Genomic DNA, 20497 nt, shown 5'->3' with positions numbered 1-20497 from the left:
ATATGGTTTTTTTCCTACTGTTAGTGTTAGCTTTTTTGAATCTTACTTTTGCGTATCCTATAGCACAAAGTTTCTTGCCTGTAAAGTGCTAGATAAAGATACAGAATAATGATTTATAATGAGACTGGGTCTACCAGAATGTGCAAAATTCATTTATTCATTCACACACATGTTTGTGAGTGCCTACAGTATGTACTGTGTTAAGGACCTAGGATACAGAGCAATATGGCATAGTGCAGCTCTGTTCTCCAGAAACTCAAAATAACATGAAAGAAAAGTCATGTAAGGAATTATACCATGAAAAATGCACAACAGGAGAAGGGCCTTCAAAGTACTGGAGGGGTGGGACTTCTTACCTCTATTAGGGTAGATAGGTTGGGAGTGAGGGGACAATACTGGGGAAGAAAATGAACAGGTAGGAAAGGCTTCCTATAGATGGGAAAGTCTGACTTGGGCTTTGAACGCTGCATAGGAGTCACCGAGGATGATAGGAAGGTAAGGAGAGCTAGGAATGGGATGGAAATATAATCCATACTCAGTTTGTTTTCAGAGGCTCAGCACATTAGGGCAATCTGGGCATCAAATAATTGTTTTCTGTCTCCAAGTGAAATATCCTTTTTCTGAGACTGTTTTTGATTGAAAGTCATTCATTCTTCTTTTTTTTTAATGTTTTGTAGAGAAAGTCTGTGATTGCAGTGAGCTTCATAGCAGCATTCCTTTTCCTGCTGGTGGTGCGCCTTGTAAATGAAGTGAATTTCCCATTGCTACTAAACTGCTTTGGACAACCTGGTGCGAAATGGATACCATTCTCCTATACATACAGGCGGCCCCTTCGAACTCACTACGGATACATAAATGTGAGGACGCAAGAGGTAAGACCTCAGAGGTTCACGTAGGGTTCAAGGGTGTCCATGGTAACAACTTTTCTTTGGGTGCGAGGTGGCTTCCCATCACTGAACTTCCTCTATGGCCCAGTGAGCTTCTTTGGGTCCCTGACATTTCCTGGTTTCTGATTCTTAAACACTTTCCGACACGTGTCTAAAGTCTGTTGCCCCTTCTTGCATCAGATCTTCTGATTCACTGGCTTCATGTGGAGTTGAGGAAGCAATTACTTGTTTTCCTGGTGGTTTGTGGCATAACATACGTATCTTTCCATTTAGAAACTCTGATCAGCAGTCGCCAGCTGGAGAAATGGCTGGCTTTATTTCCTGGAGGTCAGCTGGTTGGGGACAGCTCTTTGTAGAACTGCAAAGAAGCATTTATACTCTTTAAAACTCTGTAATCCTTAGACCTGGAGCTAGAAAAGGCCAAGCTGATTTAAAAATTCTCAGTGGCTGCAGAGATAATGGGATTTAAAGAGTTTCCAAATTTAAAGGGGTTAAAATCATTCAAATCCTATAATCACTGAACCTCTGAATCTTTGTAGCCCATTGATGGTACAGAAGAGGATGGAGGTATATTGACAAGTAGAAAGTGCACAATGTGCTAGCATTTTTGCAAGTAAGGATTTGTGTCATGGAGTGAAGTAAAAATAAAAAACTTCACAAAATATATGCAGTGTATAGAACTGATTCATATAATTGTTTTCACTATTTGTTTCCATGGAGTGGGATGAGTATGAGATTAATATTCATCGCTGCCAAGTCCAAGCCTTTGAAATTTGTTGGTGAAAAAGGTACAAATCACGAGTGTGTCTATATCACTGGAAAGAATTTTGGATCAGATCCCACTGAAAGGTCATTTTTGCAAAAATACTAGAGAAGGGAATTACCCACATAATGCAACTCCCATCCCAAGAATTATTCTTAGCGTCAGTGAGGAATGTTGAAAACTGGCTTTGTCCATCCTCTTTTGTAGGCAATATCATGCATGAGTCATTGCTTCTGGTTAAATTGATTCTTTGAAAATTGTTTCTATACATGCATGATTTATAGGCTTTTATTAGGTTTTTATTAGACTTTTATAGTTAAAAAGAAAAAGGCACCATTAATAACATATAAATTCTTAGGAGCCTTGCTTGTGTTTATCCTTTAATTGGCTTTGAATTAATTTTTTTTCAGTGTCTATTGCTTGAATTTGTTGAATGTCCTAATCAATTGATTACTTATATAAAAATGTATCTCTTAGAGAATAGTTTGTTTCACTTTTGTCTTTTGTTACTTTATTTCAGACTGTCATTTAATATTCTATAACTCTACTGGATTATGTTAATCATTTCACAAGTGCCTCTCATGGGTAGAAAATGAAACATGTGACTGAACTGTCTCACAAATTACTCTCATGAGAGAAATCTCACCAAATATCAAAGAACCTTTCATTTGTTTATATAATAATGGATTGGATTTTGGAGTGTTAAGAGGAAAACTGACCTAGGGCTGCAATTATTTAATTACTCACATTAACTAGCCACTTTTGAAATTCTTTTGGTGTGATTTGTAATACAATGACTTTGCTACAAGATATGGATCATGATTTTGATCCTGTGAAGGTAATTTCTTGAGAGGGAACATGATTACTGGAAAGAGTTTTTAGATTACAGATGTGCACAGGCATGATTTGAGTACTAGTTCTCTCACTTAGAAAAACAAGATCAACTAGCAAGTTATGGAAATGGTAACCCACTCCAGTACTCTTGCCTGGAAAATCCCATGGGTAGAAGAGCCTGGCGGGCTACAGTCCATGGGGTTGAAAGAGTCGGACATGACTTAGTGACTAAACCACCACAACAAGTTATTATGACGATTAAATAGGACAAAGTACATGAAGTGCCCACTTCTAACCTGATGGTCAATGAATGAGTTTCTTTTGCTTGCTTTGTACTTATCAATTATGTCACGAAATGCCTAGTATGAACAACACCAAAATACAAAAGTTTAGAATATGAAATTTAAAATTTTAAGAAATCTGGATTCAGGGAAGTAAATAAATGAAGGAGTTCCTAGTCTCATTAGAAATCAAAGTTTTGCAAATTTAAAACCACAGTGAGAAGGAAGAAAAAAGCACAAGGAGGTAAATGCTCACTAAAAATCAGATTGACAAAAAGATCAAGAATCTGACAATACCAAGTGTTGGTGATGATGATGTGGAACAATAGGAACTCATATATTAGTAGAGGGAATAATTACTTTGGGAAAAACAGCTTCCCATTTTCTAGTAAAGGTGAAGATATGCATATTCTACATCCCAGCATTTCTAATCATCCATGTTTTCACTTGAGGCAGGAATGAACGCATGTAGTGGGAGGCATAGATATCATGTATAACAGCATTATTCTAGTACCTGGACATGTCTCTTAGTAGGAAAATGGTTAAATGTGTGGGATTCCATCCAGTGGAATCCCACACATCAATGGAAATGAGGAAATTGCAGCTATGTGTGACAACATGTGGGCTGCCCAGGTGGCGCTAGTGGTTAAGAACCCACGTGCCACCACGGGAGACCTAAGAGATGAAGGTTTGATCCCTGGGTCGGGAAGGTTCCCTGGAGGAGGTCATGAGAATCCACTCCAGTATCCTTTCCTAGAGAATCCCATGGACAGAGGAGCCTGGCTGGCTACAGTTCATAAGGTCACAAAGAGTCGGACACAACTGAAGTGACTTAGCATGGACGCACAAGACAACATGTATGGATTTAGAAAAGCATAATTTTGAGCAAAAGATGCAAAAATAAAAGAACACAAAGAGTGTGATTCAATTTATAGGTCACAGGAAGACTTAAAGGGAGATGTTTCAGAATGCTGAAACATTAGTGCAAGTAATGAGCAGAAATTTTGCGTGGAAGCTGAAAAACAATGTATAACACCCCAAAAGAATGACAAATTTTCCTCTGAACTCTGGTAGTTGTAAGGCTAAATTGGGAGGAAAACAAAATGTGGTGGCTCTTTACCTCCATCCTCGTTATTTCATCTTTCTCAAAATTCTTCTCTTCCCACCGCATGTCTGCATTCTCTTGCTCCCGAATGCTCTGTGCATGGGTCCTCACCAAATAATGGCTTTAAATAAAGGCCTTCCCAGAGATAGTTACATTAGACTACTAGACTCAGAAGGAAAATTCTTCAAGAGTCTAAGTAATACAGCAAAATTGATAAGTGGTAGATTTGATGTTCTGGGGCAAATAGCTATATTAGTGGACCTTGAATTTTGTTTCAAGGGTAACTACACACTCCTGTGTTCCTATTCACTCTGTTCTAATCTGGAAAAAGAGTCAATGGCTATGGCTGAGCTGAGTTAAGTGGTCACCAAGATGATCTATTTATTTTAAGATCTTGGTCCTTGAGGTTTTCTCAGGAGTTTCTCAGAAGAAAGAACATGCTTTCTAGACACCACCAGATGTCCAAGAATTTTTTTGAACATGTAGACTTGCCAGCAATGATTTCCAGACTCAGAGCAGCTGCAAACATCACATTGTCAATAATGGTTTTATTGCCCAGTGTTTCAGTTGAGGGCTTCCCTGGTGGGTCAGAGGTTAAAGCATCTGCCTGCAATGTGGGAGACCTGGGTTCAATCCCTGGGTCGGGAAGATCCCCTGGAGAAGGAAATGGCAACCCACTCCAGTATTCTTGCCTGGAGAATTGCTGCCACTAGAATAAGATTTTAAGAGCACAAATGTTTACAAGAAAGGATGTCTCTCCACTACTGTCTAAATAAAGATGCGGGATGGGAGTGGCAGAATTAGGTTGAAGATTTTATGGACACCAGAGAGCTGAGTTGCTTGGGAGCAAGATGTGATTCTTTTATTATCTTTAAAAGTGAGCTGAATTCTGGTCCTTTAGGCTTGGCACAAGTAGAAGAATAAGCTGTCTCATGAATCTGTGACAATCTGTCATGAAGAACTCTCATATAGTAAATTATATCCAGTTGAAGCTTGGCTTTATTTGATCAACTCACATAGTTTTTGAACGATCTATTCCCCAAGGAAGTACAAGAAGTAAAAGTACAAAGAACACAAGAGAGATAAATAGGTGCACTTGCTTATATTTTATATGTTGTTCAGTTGATAAGTGTTGTCTGACTCTTTGTGACCCCCATGGACTGCAGCATGCCAGCCTTCCCTGTCCTTCACTATCTCCCAGAGTTTGCTCAAACTCCATTGAGTCACTGATGTTATCCAACCATCACATTTCATATGGTTGGAGTATTTTCTTTTCCTGGTCTAGCTCCATAAAAAGGAATATGTAGTGAAAATTATGAGGTCCAGTCTAGAGGAGATAAATTGAAAGAATTAAAATACCCATCCCACCATAATAATGACAGTCTAAATATTGGCTCCCATCTTTTGCCCTGTCCCCCTTCCCTTTCTTAATATAGGCTAAAGTTCTTATATTTGGGGAATGAGAAATCTTGAGAAGCAGGGTAACAAAATGAGTGTCAACTAACCTGGTGAGTGATGAAATTCAGGAAGTCCCTGCTGACCAGAGAACCCAGAATTCCTCATCAATACTTGTTTGAGCTGACAACCAGCAAGAGGCAAGTGCCATCCTGAAGCTGAGACCAGGAAAGATTTAGATTTTCAATAGGTCCATAGCTACCCTGTGTCCCACCCCCACTTTAACCCCTGACTCCCAAGCTGCTCATACTTGCCCTCTCATGTCACTACTGATGAATAATGCAACCTTCTATTTTAATAGGACCGAATTTGAGAAACTCCACCTATAGCTTTATGGCAGTTCCTGAATTATAATTTGACCTTGGACATAGCAAAAAGCATAAACACACATATGTGTTTCAAAAAGATACATCTATGCTTGTCAGTATCATGGGAATTCTCCTTTCTCCTTAATGCAGATTTTAATGATTATTTTGTGGCAGAATAAAAGGTATAAAAGACTAAGGGACTACAGGGCTTGGTTACAGGTAATCATTGTTTCTCCCTGTTGAGATCATGGCAGATCTAGAGGAAAGAGAGGGAAATGAACTCTAGGCTAGATTCTGTTTGTGATCTCCAGACCATGGAATCTGTTGTCTTTTTGGGTGGTGACCTGATGTGAAGACATTGCTCAGAGCAAGCAACCTGCAACATATTTGCATTAACTGCTAAATAAGAGAGTCAAGCTCTGAGGATCAATAGGATGCCACAGCCAGATCTTCCTGGTAATGGGGAGGAGGGTGACAGGTGTCTCCTCAGATCTGATAAGAGAGTCCTAACACACTAGAACTGAAGAAGATTTCAGGTGTTTGGGGAAGAATGCCCATTCAGTTGGTGCTAAAGATTCACTAAGTGAAGAGGCACAGGATTTCTCAAACATAGCAATCAAGTTGTAGGGCTGTATATTGATTTAACAATTTAATGAGGCCGAAATATGTCTCTTTAAAAAATGAGGACATTTTAAAACCTCAAGTAGACTAAATAAGAATACATAGGATCAGTTGCTATGACAGGCCGTACTAGCCTAATTAAAGATGTGCATACCATATTGATGTTGTAATAGAATTTCCCAAATTGTGGTTATAGCGACAATTAAGAAACAGAGCTGACTTTCTTGGCAATAAAAGCACACACTCTGCACATTCAAATAAATGTACACATGTAACTAAAGCTGACACGAATAGGCTTTCTGTTTTTGGGAATATGAGCTTTGGATTTTACATAAGTATACTGAAAGCAATTATATGCAAATATATGTTCCAGAAGTTTAAAACTCATCAATTTAATTGTTAATTAAAATCTGAACATTGCATTTGTGTAACCGTAAAGTAAAATAACTTTCAACTATTAGATTGTTATAGAAAAGGAAACAACTAAATTAACATACAGCAAAGATGACTTCTTTGGCATGTGCATACTGAATTTGTCGTTTGGAAGATAATTTATCTTTTTCCTAAGTATGAGGACATATATTTATTGAGTGGAAAAAAGATTATGTTTCCTAGTCTGGTTGTGAAATAGCAGCTCCCAAACAGTGGCTGATCTCAAGGCAATCTCAAGGGCACCACTGCCAAAGAAGAGGGACAGACCTTGCTGTGGGTTATAATTCTAGGAGGCTTTGTTGGGGAGGTGAGACACATGCATAGGATAAGGATTTGGATGGGATAGAGAGAGAAGAGAAAGCAGAGTTGGGGAAAAGAGCTAAAGCAGAAGGTCTGAAGGTGAACTGTCCATGTTCCTTCAGCTCCCACCACTCCCAGTAGGTCAAGAGCTCTACACAGAAGCCACAGTGAACTCATGTTTGCACTAGGAATCCCCTCCACCTCACACTCTGTGCATTCCTTTCTTCCTTCCCTCTGGTTCCCTTACCCTTAGTTCTTACCTTCCAGCTCCCCATATTGTTTGGTTGGTTATACAGTCTTGGAGTATTCATATCTTGGTCCTGATGCCACAAAAACTACATATAAGGTCACTTTTAATAATGCTTCATTCTGTGTACCCCTGATTTGGATATGGCACCCCATGCCCCCTGAGGTACTACTATAGGTCTGCATGATTCTCTGACTTTCCAAAAAAGGAAATCAGACACATGTAGGGGCAATAAGTAGGCCAATCTGCCTGGAATGCATTTTACTGTTGGGGATAGAAGATAGCGGATACATTCACTGGGTAATTATGATCTGGGGATGTAAATGGGATCCCCGGAAAAGGAAAAAATACACTCTTACTTGCAAAACAGTAATACATGTGTACAATTTATGCATTCATCTATATTCATGAAGTAGTATATACAGATATACAAAAAATACATACATATTCACATATACAAGGACAGGATAAGTCACATGACTTTCTTAAAGACAAACATACATAGACTATATGCTGCTAAGTCGCTTCAGTCGTGTCCGACTCTGTGCGACCCCATAGACAGCAGCCCACCAGGCTCCCCCGTCCCTGGGATTCTCCAGGCAAGAACACTGGAGTGGGTTGCCATTGCCTTCTCCAATGCATGAAAGTGAAAAGTGAAAGTGAAATCGCTCAGTCGTGTCCAACTCTGTGCGACCCCATAGACGGCAGCCCACCAGGCTCCTCTGTCCCTGGGATTCTCCAGGCAAGAACGCTGGAGTGGGTTGCCATAGACTATATACATATAACTATATTACATAATAAAATGGTTAATATATATAATTCCCTGATTAAGTGTATGCAGTGCCTTTTATGTTTGCCACTGTCCCTTCATTACAGAAACAGTCCCTTCGCTTCTGACTACAGTGGTGAGCAGAAAATTCAGACCAGTGTTTGACCAATGATGTGATGGTTTAAGGGGTGGACACATGGTCCCAGATGAGCCATTCTTAACCCTTCCAAAAGCTTATTGTTCTTCTGTGTAATACTGTGAGAAAGACACTCTTTTTCTTTTAGGAAAAGAGATGTTGAGATAAGATTCTCTGGCTGTCAGTGGCTGTGTTCCTTGGAGTGAATGAGACCAAGACAGTGAGAGAAGCAGAGCTCAAGCAAGGGCCTGGACAGTACTCTAGTGCTGAGACCAGCCGTTCTTGAAGCCAGCCTGCCCTCCTCTGTGGTTTGAGTGTGAAGCCAGTAAATTCCTGCCTTTCTTGTCTGAAGGTTTGGGTTATATTTTGGTCATCCACAACCAAAAGAGTCTAGCTGGTAAATACATTATACGTGATGGTTGTTTTACAGCAACAGAAACCAAACATTGTGAAATTCATCTTTCAAGAAGGGATTGCCTGGGGGATGTGAGGACCTATCCTTGCAAGCCCATACTCCAAACTTGCTGGGAGGCTGAGCATAAGAAGAAATATCTGTCAGTCCGTCAGTTGGTTCAGGTGTCCACAGAGACGCACACTGTATGTCTCCCTGATCAGGGACATGTGTTTAGGAAATTAGCTTGTGCTTTTGAGGGAGAAGTGTGAAGCTCACAATTTCCCCAGATTGTAAAGCCAAAAATGGCCCAATAAGGCTCATTATTTACTGAATTTCTAGTCTTACTCAACTGATTAATCATGTATTTTTATTATAATTATTCAGATGAAATCTTCCTTATGGCTAAGAGACATCATCAATCTAAACATTGATTTTCACTTTACAAATCACATCTGTTATTGAGGAAAGATCCAGTGTTATCATAGTTTTCAATGTAGTCATTGATTCCCCCGGAAGACAAAAGGGAATTTTATTCATTATCCTACCTTAGATAGAAAAATGCCATTTGCCAATTGTCATGTTAACAGTCTTGTAAAAGGCTTATCAGGAATTCAAATATCAAATTGCCTCATTCGTGACAAGCAAAGAAAAACAAAGCAGAGTAGCCACAAAGACCACCCTGAATTTAAAGTTGAAAAAGATCATAGAACTGGGGCTCCAATGGTAAGAGCTTTTGTTCATCTTTTCTCAAGTTCCAGCTAATAGCCTGACAGAGTGGCCAGCACAAAACTATTCATCAAGTGGAAGTTTAGTCACCAAATATTGAGTACGTCCTTGTTCAGTTCCAGACAATGTGCTAAGGATCAACGATAAACTCTATTTAAAAAAGAAATTAAGACTGGGATTCATTAAGGAAGAAACTGGAGGAGGGCATGGCAACCCACTCCAGTATTCTTGCCTGGAGCATCCCATGGACAAAGGAGCCTGGTGGGCTGTGGTCCCTAGGGTTGCAAAGAGTCAGACACAACTGAATGACTTAGCATGCATGCACACACAGGAAGAGAACCAAATAGGTTTGATACGATCATAAGTATCTTGGAACAACACTACCTAGACAGCACTGACATTTCACCATAACAAATTTATTCTGTTGCTGTTAAGAATAGATAGCATTCGAGTCATTTCAACTAAGCGATTGTATTCAATGTCTGGAAGATAATTTGTCACTAAGTAGATGGCATCAAATTGTGATTTCTCATTTTCCAGAGTAGGCTTACAAAGACTTATTTACAAAAGAAAAATATTCATTAAAGAATTTTTATTTCAAAAGTAACTATATAATGCCTATATCAAATATTATTCCACAAGGCTTGGGAAGTGGTATACCTGGTTAATGAAAAATCTGGCTAATAGAATATTTTAAGTATTTAATAAATAGATTGTTTATTTAAAAGAAAAATGAAATTAAGGGTTCTGGTCTGGCAATATGGTAGGGTAAGAAAACCTGACAACTCTGCTATAACCCAAGGATGTGTTAGATAAAATAGAAATTATTATTTAATGCTTAGCTGGCTTTGCTAGAAAGAAGGGAAATCGTCTGGCACCAGAAACTGAGAAGTAATGGAAAGAGAGATATAAGTAGGAAAACTGATGGTGTTGTTTCCTGGGAGTTTATCAGCATCATTGACTGAGGGGATGGGTAATATCCACCCTACAGGTTGGAGGGCAGGGCCTGGGTCCAGCAAAGGCAAAGAGTGAGAATCCCTTCCTCCCTTCCAACCTAAAGCTGGGCCCTTAACAAGCTTTCCCGAAGTGAAAGGGTGGGCTAGGAAGGAAATCATGAAAACTGGCGCAGGTAACAGATAAGGAAGCTTATTTATATCTTTGGCCTTTAGATAACAAAAAAATTATTCCTGGAAATGCAAAATGCCAGTCCTGAATGCTAGTGGGTCTTTTAATTTTACAAGTTGGTCCCTAGATGGTAATAAACTGAGGCTGAAGGAACTGGGACTCCTGTAGAGTCCAGCCACAAGGGATTTTTAGAATCTACTTTAAAAAATTATAAAACACAAGGAATTGGTCTATGTATTGTTATGATTCACTTACTTTGCTTTAGAAAATATGACTGCTTGACTACAATGTGTTTCCCTGTGCCCAGTCGTGGTGTTTCATAATATATTGCACATTTGCCCTATCATCCTCCTCAACTGAGGAATTCTGAATTCCAAAATATATCTAGTCAAAAGGGTTTGGGGTAAGGAATCGTGGGCCTGAGTACTTAAACACTTCATATACCATTATCTTGTAGTCCTTACAAACTACACACTATTTCATTGATTTAACTCATTGTCCAAGGCCCAAAATTGGTGATACTATGCCTGTGACTTTGGCTATCCTGTGAGGGCAAAGGAAGAGAAGAAGATTTCTTTTGTCAGCAAATTCCATTAAATTGTTTCATGGAGGCTTCCTCCATTCAAGTCAGAAAGCTCATTGGATCACACTTGCTGAAGCCACTACATGCTGGGCACTATGCTAGGCTCTGGAATTGTAGAGAAGAAAACACTTAGTCTAAAAAAAATACAGACTAATTTTTGTTAATGTGAAATGGTAATAAGCCAGATAGAGTAGTATATGTAGAGGATTATTTTAACTCTAAATGTAGACATAGAAAGACGGTTTGAAGATAGTGCCTCAAAATATTAACGTTAGTGGTCTATGGAATCTGCCTGCTAATGCAGGAGACCCAAGAGACACGGTTCGATCACTGGATGGGGAAGATCCCCTGGAGAAGGAAATGGCAATCCACCCCAGTATTCCTGCCTGGGAAATTCGAGGGACAGAGGATCCTGGTGGGCTTTAGTTCATGGGGTCACAAAGAGTCAGACACAACTGAGCAGCTGAGAACTGCAGCACTGTCTGAAGTGGTACATTTTAGGTGACCTTTTGCTTAAACGCGTTTTCTAGTTTTTATACAATAAGCATGTGTTATACTTACTAGAACAAATTACTAGAATTAAGCAGTTTATTTTTTAAGCAGTATCTTTCCATGAAACACTCTGTGTCTATTAAAAAAAAAAGAATTTAAATGTCTAGATAAATATATTACTTAGAGCACTTTTAGAAGTGAATATTCTTTTACTCCTTTGTGGGTAGCTTATAGTGACACCCTTCCAAAGAGTACAACATGGAAAGGGAGAAAAAAGTAATTTTAAAGTGGAGAAATCTGACAAACACTACCTCAGCCAGGTGATCAAGGTTAATATCAATAGTGATAAATCATGTTGGTAGCATGTTCCCTTAGGAGGATATGATGAAAATGGCACTTTGCCTCTGTGGTCTTCTATCTCCAAACCTGTAACCCCTATCTAATGAGAAAAATCTAGGGGGACAAAAAAATAAGGAAAATCTGAGAAACTACCAAAGCCAAGAGGATTCTAAGAAGATATGTCTGCTAACTGTAATGTGGTATCCTGGATGGGATCTTGGAACAGAAAAAGTGCATTAAGTCAAAACTAAGGAAATATCAGTCAAGTATGGACTTTAGTTAATAGTAATTTACCAATATTGTTTCATTCACTACATCAAATGTATCATACCAAAATGTCATTTTGATAATAGGGGAACCTGAATGTGGGGTGTATGGGAATTCTGCCTTGCCCTCTCACTTTCTATAAATCTAAAACCGTTCTAAGATAATTATTTTAAAAAGTGGATTTAGGTTTTTGACGTGTGTGTCTGGAAGGTCAGAATTGTCATTAACTGAGATGGAGGAAGCCCACAGTGAAAATAGTTTAAAATGTATACTAGTCCAGCTCCATAGAGAAGGGATGCATAAGACAAATGCATTGCAAATGCATCATTGTTTTAGTTTTGCATACTGAACACAACATACTTTCAGAGAAAAATTAGTATTATATTAATATAAATAATTCCTGCCTTCTCCTCAAAAAGTTTATGAAATAAGTTCTTCAAGGATTCCCCCAAGAGTACATGTAGAGGTCAGTGTGAGCTTTTAAATTCCTTCTAGCTGTACTCATACACTTGAGCAGTTTCTTTTATTATACTGCAAACCACTTTTTGGCAATGTAAATTATTTGTGGAATTCCTGGGAAGAAAAGGTACAAAGTAAACAACTTTTTGGTGGATCCATATGGTATTATATTTTGCCAATAATTCTTTCTAATAAAGTTTAATAATATTTGCTAGATTGAGAACACTTAGCTATCATTCACTTACTTTCCCAAAGCTCACGGGACCATGTTTTCAGCATGTCCCCAAAGGATGGTAACAGTAACATAACAACAGTAATAATACAGATGTTACAGGTGATAATAAACCAACACACATGGTACTTACTAGGTAACAGACATTGTTCTAAATGCTTTACATATACTAATTTATTTAAGCCTCATCAGTTCAGTTCACTTGCTCAGTCGTGCCCGACTCTTTGCGACCCTATGAATTGCAGCACGCCAGGCCTCCCTGTCCATCACCAACTCCCGGAGTTCACCCAAACTCATGTGCAATGAGTAGGTGATGCCATCTAGCCATCTCATCCTCTGTTGTCCCCTTCTCCTCCTGCCCCCAATCCCTCCCAGCATCAGGGTCTTTTCCAATGAGTCAACTCTTTGCATGAGGTGGCCAGAGTATTGGAGTTTCAGCCTTGGCATCAGTCTTTCCAATTAAAACCTAGGACTGGTCGCCTTCAGAATGGACTGGTTGGATTTCCTTGAAGTCCAAGGGACTCTCAAGAGTCTTCTCCAGCACCACAGTTCAAAAGCATCAATTCTTCGCTGCTCAGCTTTCTTCACAGTCCAAATCTCACATCCATACATGACCACTGGAAAAACCATAGCTTTGACTAGACGGACCTTTGTTGGCAAAGTAATGTCTCTGCTTTTGAATATGCTATCTAGGTTGGTCATAACTTTCCTTCCAAGGAGTAAGTAACTTTTAATTTCATGGCTACAATCATCATCTGCAGTGATTTTGGAGCCTAAAAAAAAAGCCCATAAAGTCAGCCACTGTTTCCCCATCTATTTCTCATGAAGTGATTGGACCAGATGCCATGATCTTAGTTTTCTGAATGTTGAGCTTTAAGCTAGCTTTTTCACTCTCCTCTTTCACTTTCATCAAGAGGCTTTTTAGTTCCTCTTCACTTTCTGCCATAAGGGTGGTGTCATCTGCATATCTGAGGTTATTGATATTTCTCCCAGCAATCTTGATTCCAGCTTGTGCTTCTTCCAGCCCAGCGTTTCTCATGATGTACTCTGCATATAAGTTAAATAAGCAGGGTGACAATATACAGCCTTGACATACTCCTTTTCCTATTTGGAACCAGTCTGTTGTTCCATGTCCAGTTCTAACTGTTGCCTCCTGACCTGTATATAGGTTTCTCAAGAGGCAGGTCAGGTGTCCTGGTATTCTCATCTCTTTGAGAATTTTCCACAGTTTATTGTTATGCACATGGTCAAAGGCTTTGGCATAGTCAATAAGGCAGAAATAGATGTTTTTCTGGAACTCTCTTGCTTTTTCGATGATCCAGCAGATGTTGGCAGTTTGATCTCTGGTTTCTCTGCCTTTTCTAAAACTAGCTTGAACATCTGGAAGTTCATAATTCACGTATTGCAGAAGCCTGGCTTGGAGAATTTTGAGCATTACTTTACTAGCATGTGAGATGAGTGCAATTGTGCAGTAGTTTGAGCATTCTTTGGCATTGCCTTTCTTTGGGATTGGAATGAAAACTGACCTTTTCCAGTCCTGTGGCCACTGCTGAGTTTTCCAAATTTGCCAGCATATTGAGTGCAGCACTTTCACAGCATCATCTTTCAGGATTTTAAATAGCTCAACTGGAATTCCATCTGTAACATTTGTGCACAGTATTTCCATGGGGATGGTGTTTCTTTACCATCTCCATGGAAAAGAAATGCAAAAAAGCAAAATGGCTGTCTGAGGAGGCCTTACAAATAGCTGTGAAAAGAAGAGAAGTGAAAAGCAAAGGAGGAAAGGAAAGATATTCCCATTTGAATTCAGAATTCCAAAGAATAGCGAGGAGAGAGAAGAAAGCCTTCTTCAGCGATCAATGCGAAGAAATAGAGGAAAACAACAGAATGGGAAAGACTAGAGATCTCTTCAAGAAAATTAGAGATACCAAGGGAACATTTCATGCCAAGATGGGCTCGATAAAGGACAGAAGTGGTATGGACCTAACAGAAGCAGAAGATATTAAGAAGAGGTGGCAAGAATACACAGAAGAACTGTACAGAAAAGATTTTCACGACCAAGATAATCATGATGGTGTGATCACTCACCTAGAGTCAGACATCCTGAAATGTGAAGTCAAGTGGGTCTTAGAAAGCATCGCTATGAACAAAGCTAGTGGAGGTGATGGAATTACAGTTGAGAATAAAGAGAGGGATTATTTTTTCCCTCAAAAATTGCCTTTTCCCCATTCCTTATATATGCCAGAGATAGGCAAATGCTCACAGAAGCATTTTGATAATTTCAAAATATCCTATATAGGTTATCTCGACCGTAGTTTTAGTACATAGAAATACTGTGCACTAATGTGATATTTTTCTGGGTCTTTATTATTTCTCCCCAAAACAGTTGAGACAAATGTATTTTTATTGAAATATGCTGTTTTGCAATAATTCTCTATATATTCTTTATCTTTATGTACACATATTTATGAAATTGTAATTGTGGTGTATGTGAAAGTTTGCATATTTCTTTTTACAATACTAAACTACTTATCATTATACTATTCTACAATCTTCTCTATCCCTTTGTTTTGGGAAGCCTATATCATATTTATTTATTTTTATCATTTGATCTTCATGAACTGTGAAATGATTACCTATGTAGGTTCAGTTAATATCCATCTTCTCATATAGATACAATAAAAAAAGAAAAAGAAGAGGAAAAGGATCATACTAATTTTAAACACTTTTCTGAAAAGTGTCTGTTTTGCCCATAATTTTTTTTCCATTTTTTAATTGAAGTATAGTCAATTTACAATACTCTGTTAGTTCCAGGCATACAGCAAAGTGATTCAGTTTTATATGTTTTCCATTACAGATTATTACAAAATATTTAATATTGTTTGCTGTGTTATTCCTCATTATTTCTGTGTTTTATGTATAGTAGTTTGAATCTGTTAGTCTCATAATCCTAGTTATACCCTCTCCTCCACTTTGGTTACCATGTTTGTTTTCTGTGTCTGTATGTCTCTTTCTGTTTTGTATATAGATTCATTTGTATTATTTTTAGATTCCTCATATAAGTGATATCATATAATATTTGTCTTTCCTTATCTGACTTACTTCACTTAGTGTTCTCTAGGTCCATCCATGTTGCTGCAAATAGCAGTATTTCATTATTTTTTATGGCTAATAGTCCATTGTGTGTCCATAGCCATACACAGAATACTCCATTGTGTGTATGGCTAAGTAATAGTCTATTTTTTAATGGCTAATTAATAGTCCACACATATATGTATATATGGGCTTCTCAAATGGCTCAGCAGGTAAAGAACCCACCTGCATTGCCAGAGATGCAGGATATGTAGGTCCAGTCCCTGGGTTGGGAAGATCCTGTGGAGCAGGGCATGGCAGCTCACTCCAGTATTCTTGCTGGGAAAATCCTATGGACAGAGAAGCCTGGGGACTACAATCCATAGGGTTGCAAAGAGTTGGACATGACTAAAGCAACTGAGCATGCATCTGTATAAATTCACCTCTACATCATTTTGTTGAACAAAATAGAAACTCTTGGTTGTATCACACAACTATATGCATAACAGTACTTGTAACAAATCACCCCCAAACTCAGTGGCTTAAACAATAATCATTTATTCTTGCTCACTCTTCTATGGGTCAGTAGGGATCCACTGGGCTTAGCCTCAAGTCTGCAAGTTGGGTTCAGGTCTGCTTTCTGCATCACTCTTCACTGATGAACTCTAAGCCAACTGGAGTATATTCTCATGAGGAAGGCAAAAGCGCAAGAGATTAAGCCCAACTTTGGAGGCACATTGACAGCTTCAGCTGACTTCACATCTGCTGACATCTCATTGACCAAAAGTAAGTCACAGAGCCAAGCCCAAAATGAAGAGGCAAGAAAGTACACTTCACCCACCATGAGGCCAAGGCAAGTTACATGGCCAAAGCCAACATCAGTGGAATGGAAATTGTACTCCTATGGAGGAGAGAGTAGAGAGAAAGAATATTTGCTCCAAATAACTTTATCAACCCACGCTAGTGAAATGTTGATTATAATTGCATTATATGTTAACTTAATAAAAACAGACATTTTAATAACAGTTGCTCTATTAAGAATATATTATCTATACAAGTAATTTGTAAGTAATTTTCTGAAAAAAGAACATGTATGTACCTTTTAATCAAAGTTCTTATGGAATCTAATAGAAGTCCAATAAGTGTTTGCTGAACCATTTTACTTTTCTTATCTTTATTACAAGTTTAAAATCAGATTTATAGCCATTTAATTTTTGTATGCAGAAATGATATTAATTTTACATATTTGTCTTGCATTTGTTTGCTATACTGAAAAACTCTAGTTAAGGTGTAGAAGTTTCCTTTGGCCTGTTCCAGTCTGCAATCTCAATGTTTTTAAATGATCTTTTTCTCACTTTTTTTCAATGTTTATTGCATTGACCAGAGCTTATCAAAAATTACAAATAACAGTTTCTGAAGAGAATTTTTTTAAAAGAATGCTTCTAATGTTTGATCACTCAACATAATGTTGACCTGACTCTTTACCATATTAAGGAAGAACTCAATTGCTTTTAGAATTATTTTTTCTAAAATTATATCTATACATGTTGAATTTTATCAAATGACTTTGGGGCTTATATTGTTATGACTATGATTTTTCTTTTGAAATGTATCAAGATAGTGCTTTCTTGCTTTGAACCATCTTTGCCAATTAATTTTGTGTTTTTCATGATGCATGTATTAGTCAAGGTTCTCTAAAGAAACAGAGCCAACAGGATGTGGGTATATATATAGAAAGCAGTTTCTTTTAAGGAATTGGCTTTTGCAGTTGTGGAGGCCTGGTGAGATTGGAATGGTTCACTGTGCTTGAGACTCAAGGAAGAGTTACAGTTTGAGTCCAGAGGCAGTCGGTCAGTCTTTGTTTAAGTAGGATTTCAACTGTTTGGATAAAGTCCATCATGTTATGAAGGGTAATCTGCTTTACTCAATTTAAGTGATACTTGCATCCAAAAATCAACCTCACAGAAACATCCAGGATAATGTTTTACCAAATACTTGGATATCATGGTCTAGGCAAGTTGACATTTGCAATTAACCATAACAGTGTGTAACTCTCTTAATGAATCATTGAATTTGAAAATTTCCCATGAATAGTTATGAATTATGTAAAATTATTCTCCTATATTGTAGATAAGGAAATTGAAATAAGAACGGATTATACAGCTTGCTCCAGGTCATACTTGCCCAAAATGGCAGGACTGAGTCTTAAAATCCAGACTCCAGAGCATCCAATGTACTGGAACCTTATTCTTTATATTGACCCTACTTCATTTGCTCAGGACCCTGCTTCATTTGCTTTTGTTGAGCCAGATGATGAGTGTAAGAGTTGTGATTTTTACTTACTGGTATAAGCTGATATAAGTCGATTATCTTGGTGAAGTCCACATCTGGACTGAGTACAAAAGTGAAGCCCACCTCCAGACTTTTTACTGTATTGTACTGCTAGGCATAACAACCACAAGACCACCATTCTTGCTATCTTGTGATGAATTGACCTCCTGTTTATCTCCTTGCATTTTTCAAAAGAAACTGCTGTTTTGTGAGTTACTTAAGTTCTATTTCAAAAACAGTATGGCTGATAACTGTATTTCATCTCTGGATGCCCTGAGCCTCTTAACCCTGTAGTTTTGAAACAATATAAGCTTTCAGACAGGATGTGTTCAAAACAGCCTTTCAGAGTGAACATGTTGACTTTCTCAAATTAAAGAATTGGGGGAATATGGTAATGTAGTCTCCTGATATTAAATTAGGTGGAAATTGATATTGTTTGTCAGAAATCCACTGAGGATGAAGATGAGGCAAAGTTTTAGGTGCTGAGCTATGTGCCAAATAGCCCTTGTGTTTCTTCCTCGAATATCTACTTCAAAGAGGCAGATTTGTCTTTGATATCCCTGGGAACCACACGAATATGAATTGCCCTCATCATCTCCAGAATTTTATTTATTTATTTTTAGTGCATGGGTCTGTGGTCAATTTGCTTACTTGCTTCTCAAAACCAGCATGATCACTATAACTCTACTTTTCATTAAATAACCCACTCTCGGCCTGTTGTTATTATCCCCACTTAGAAGCTGGGAATTGGGTTACCTAACATGAGGTCATTCATCTCTTCAGTGAGTGGTGTGCCTGTGTTAAAAACACTTATGCTGACAAAACCATAGGAATCATGGCAACAGAATCATATGCACCATCTGAGCTACCTTGGCATTTTCCTGCTAGCAGGAACCTTTCTTTTTTCTTTTTAAGATAGAAGAATGCCTCAAATTCTATAGGCTACATAATCATGCCCATGAGCTTTCTCTTTTCAATGCATCCTGCCCCCATGACTTGTTTCCCCATAAGTGATGTTAAGTATGCAGAAAGCTAATTAAGAGATTGCACTTAGGATTTCTTCTCTTACTCATTTCTCAAAGCTTATTGGCCGAACTACTAGGAAAAAAATGATGTTAAAAGAAAAACAATGTATTCTATATTGGCCCTTCCATTTCTCACCTTCATGCCTTAGTTCAAATTGTCAAGGTTCTCTGTGCTATCTTCACACATAGAAAATCTACCCATTCCTCAGAGCTCAGTACAAAAGCTATTTCCTCCATGGTGGTTTGCCTGATTCTCCATAGAAGCCATGGCTCCTTCCTGTGACCCTCTTCAGCACTTTTTGTTGTAACTAATAGTGATAAACACTTGCATAGTTCTTTATGCTTTACAAAGCTTATAAACATATTATCCCATTTAATAATTTTGTGAACTTGAGATATTCTCCACTTTGAATTGAAAACACTAAACCAAAGAAGCACAAAGAGTGTCCTTTGTATTCTGACATCAAATTTCTTCCTTTGTCAGCTATATTCAATTGCTCTCAAATCACCGTCATCTTAGCTAGCCCTTACTGAGCACTTCTTTTCACCAGGCATTCCTCTAGGTGGGTATATGCAGCAAAAGTAATACCTAACACCTCCTTTTCAGATTTTCACACAGTCTTCAAAAGAACTCTATGCAATATTATTATCCTGCTATTTACAAATGATAATCCAAAGAATGTTCAAACTATTGCACAATTGGGTTCATCTCACACGATAGCAAAGCAATGCTCAGAATTCTCCAAGCTAGTCTTCAACAATACTTGAGCTGAGAACCTCACAGATGTTAAAGCTGGATTTAGAAAAGGCAGAGGAACCAGAGATCAAATTGCCAACATCTTTTGGATCATAGAAAAAGCAAGAGAATTCCAGAAAAGCATCTTCTGTTTCATTGACTACGCTAAAGCCTTTGACTGTGTGGATCACAACAAATTATGGAGAATTCTTAAAGAAATGGGAATACCAGACCACCTTACCTGCCTCCTGAGAAATATATATGCAGGTCAAGAAGCAACAGTTAGAACTGGACATGAAAAAATGGACTGGTTCCAAATAGGGAAAGGAGGGCATCAAGGCTGTATATTGTCATCTTGCTTATTTAACTTCTATGCAGAGTACATCATGTGAAATACTAGACTAGATGAAGCAAAAGCTGGAATCAAGATTGCCAGGAGAAATATCAATAACCTCAGATATGCAGATGACACCACTCTGATGGCAGAAAGTGAAGAAGAACTAAAGAGCCTCTTGATGAAAGTGAAAGAGGAGAGTGAAAAACCTGGCTTAAAACTCAAAATTAAAAAAAACTAAGAT

At 38.2% G+C, this 20497-nt stretch overlaps 1 protein-coding gene across 1 annotated transcript in view; it reads left to right on the top strand.

Annotated features, from left to right (window-relative positions):
- Positions 1–20497, top strand: part of ST6GALNAC3 (ST6 N-acetylgalactosaminide alpha-2,6-sialyltransferase 3) — a 623516-nt gene that overhangs the window by 260353 nt on the left and 342666 nt on the right. The window contains exon 2 of the mRNA XM_055585437.1: positions 678–872. Within this exon, the coding sequence (XP_055441412.1) occupies positions 678–872 (195 nt within the window). The remainder of the gene's footprint in view (positions 1–677; positions 873–20497) is intronic.

This window comes from Bubalus kerabau, chromosome 6 (assembly GCF_029407905.1).
Source record: "Bubalus kerabau isolate K-KA32 ecotype Philippines breed swamp buffalo chromosome 6, PCC_UOA_SB_1v2, whole genome shotgun sequence".
In the NCBI taxonomy this organism is placed as follows: domain Eukaryota; kingdom Metazoa; phylum Chordata; class Mammalia; order Artiodactyla; family Bovidae; genus Bubalus; species Bubalus kerabau.
The sequence above is the reverse complement of the archived record's forward strand: the minus strand, read 5'-3'. Positions and strand labels throughout refer to the sequence as shown.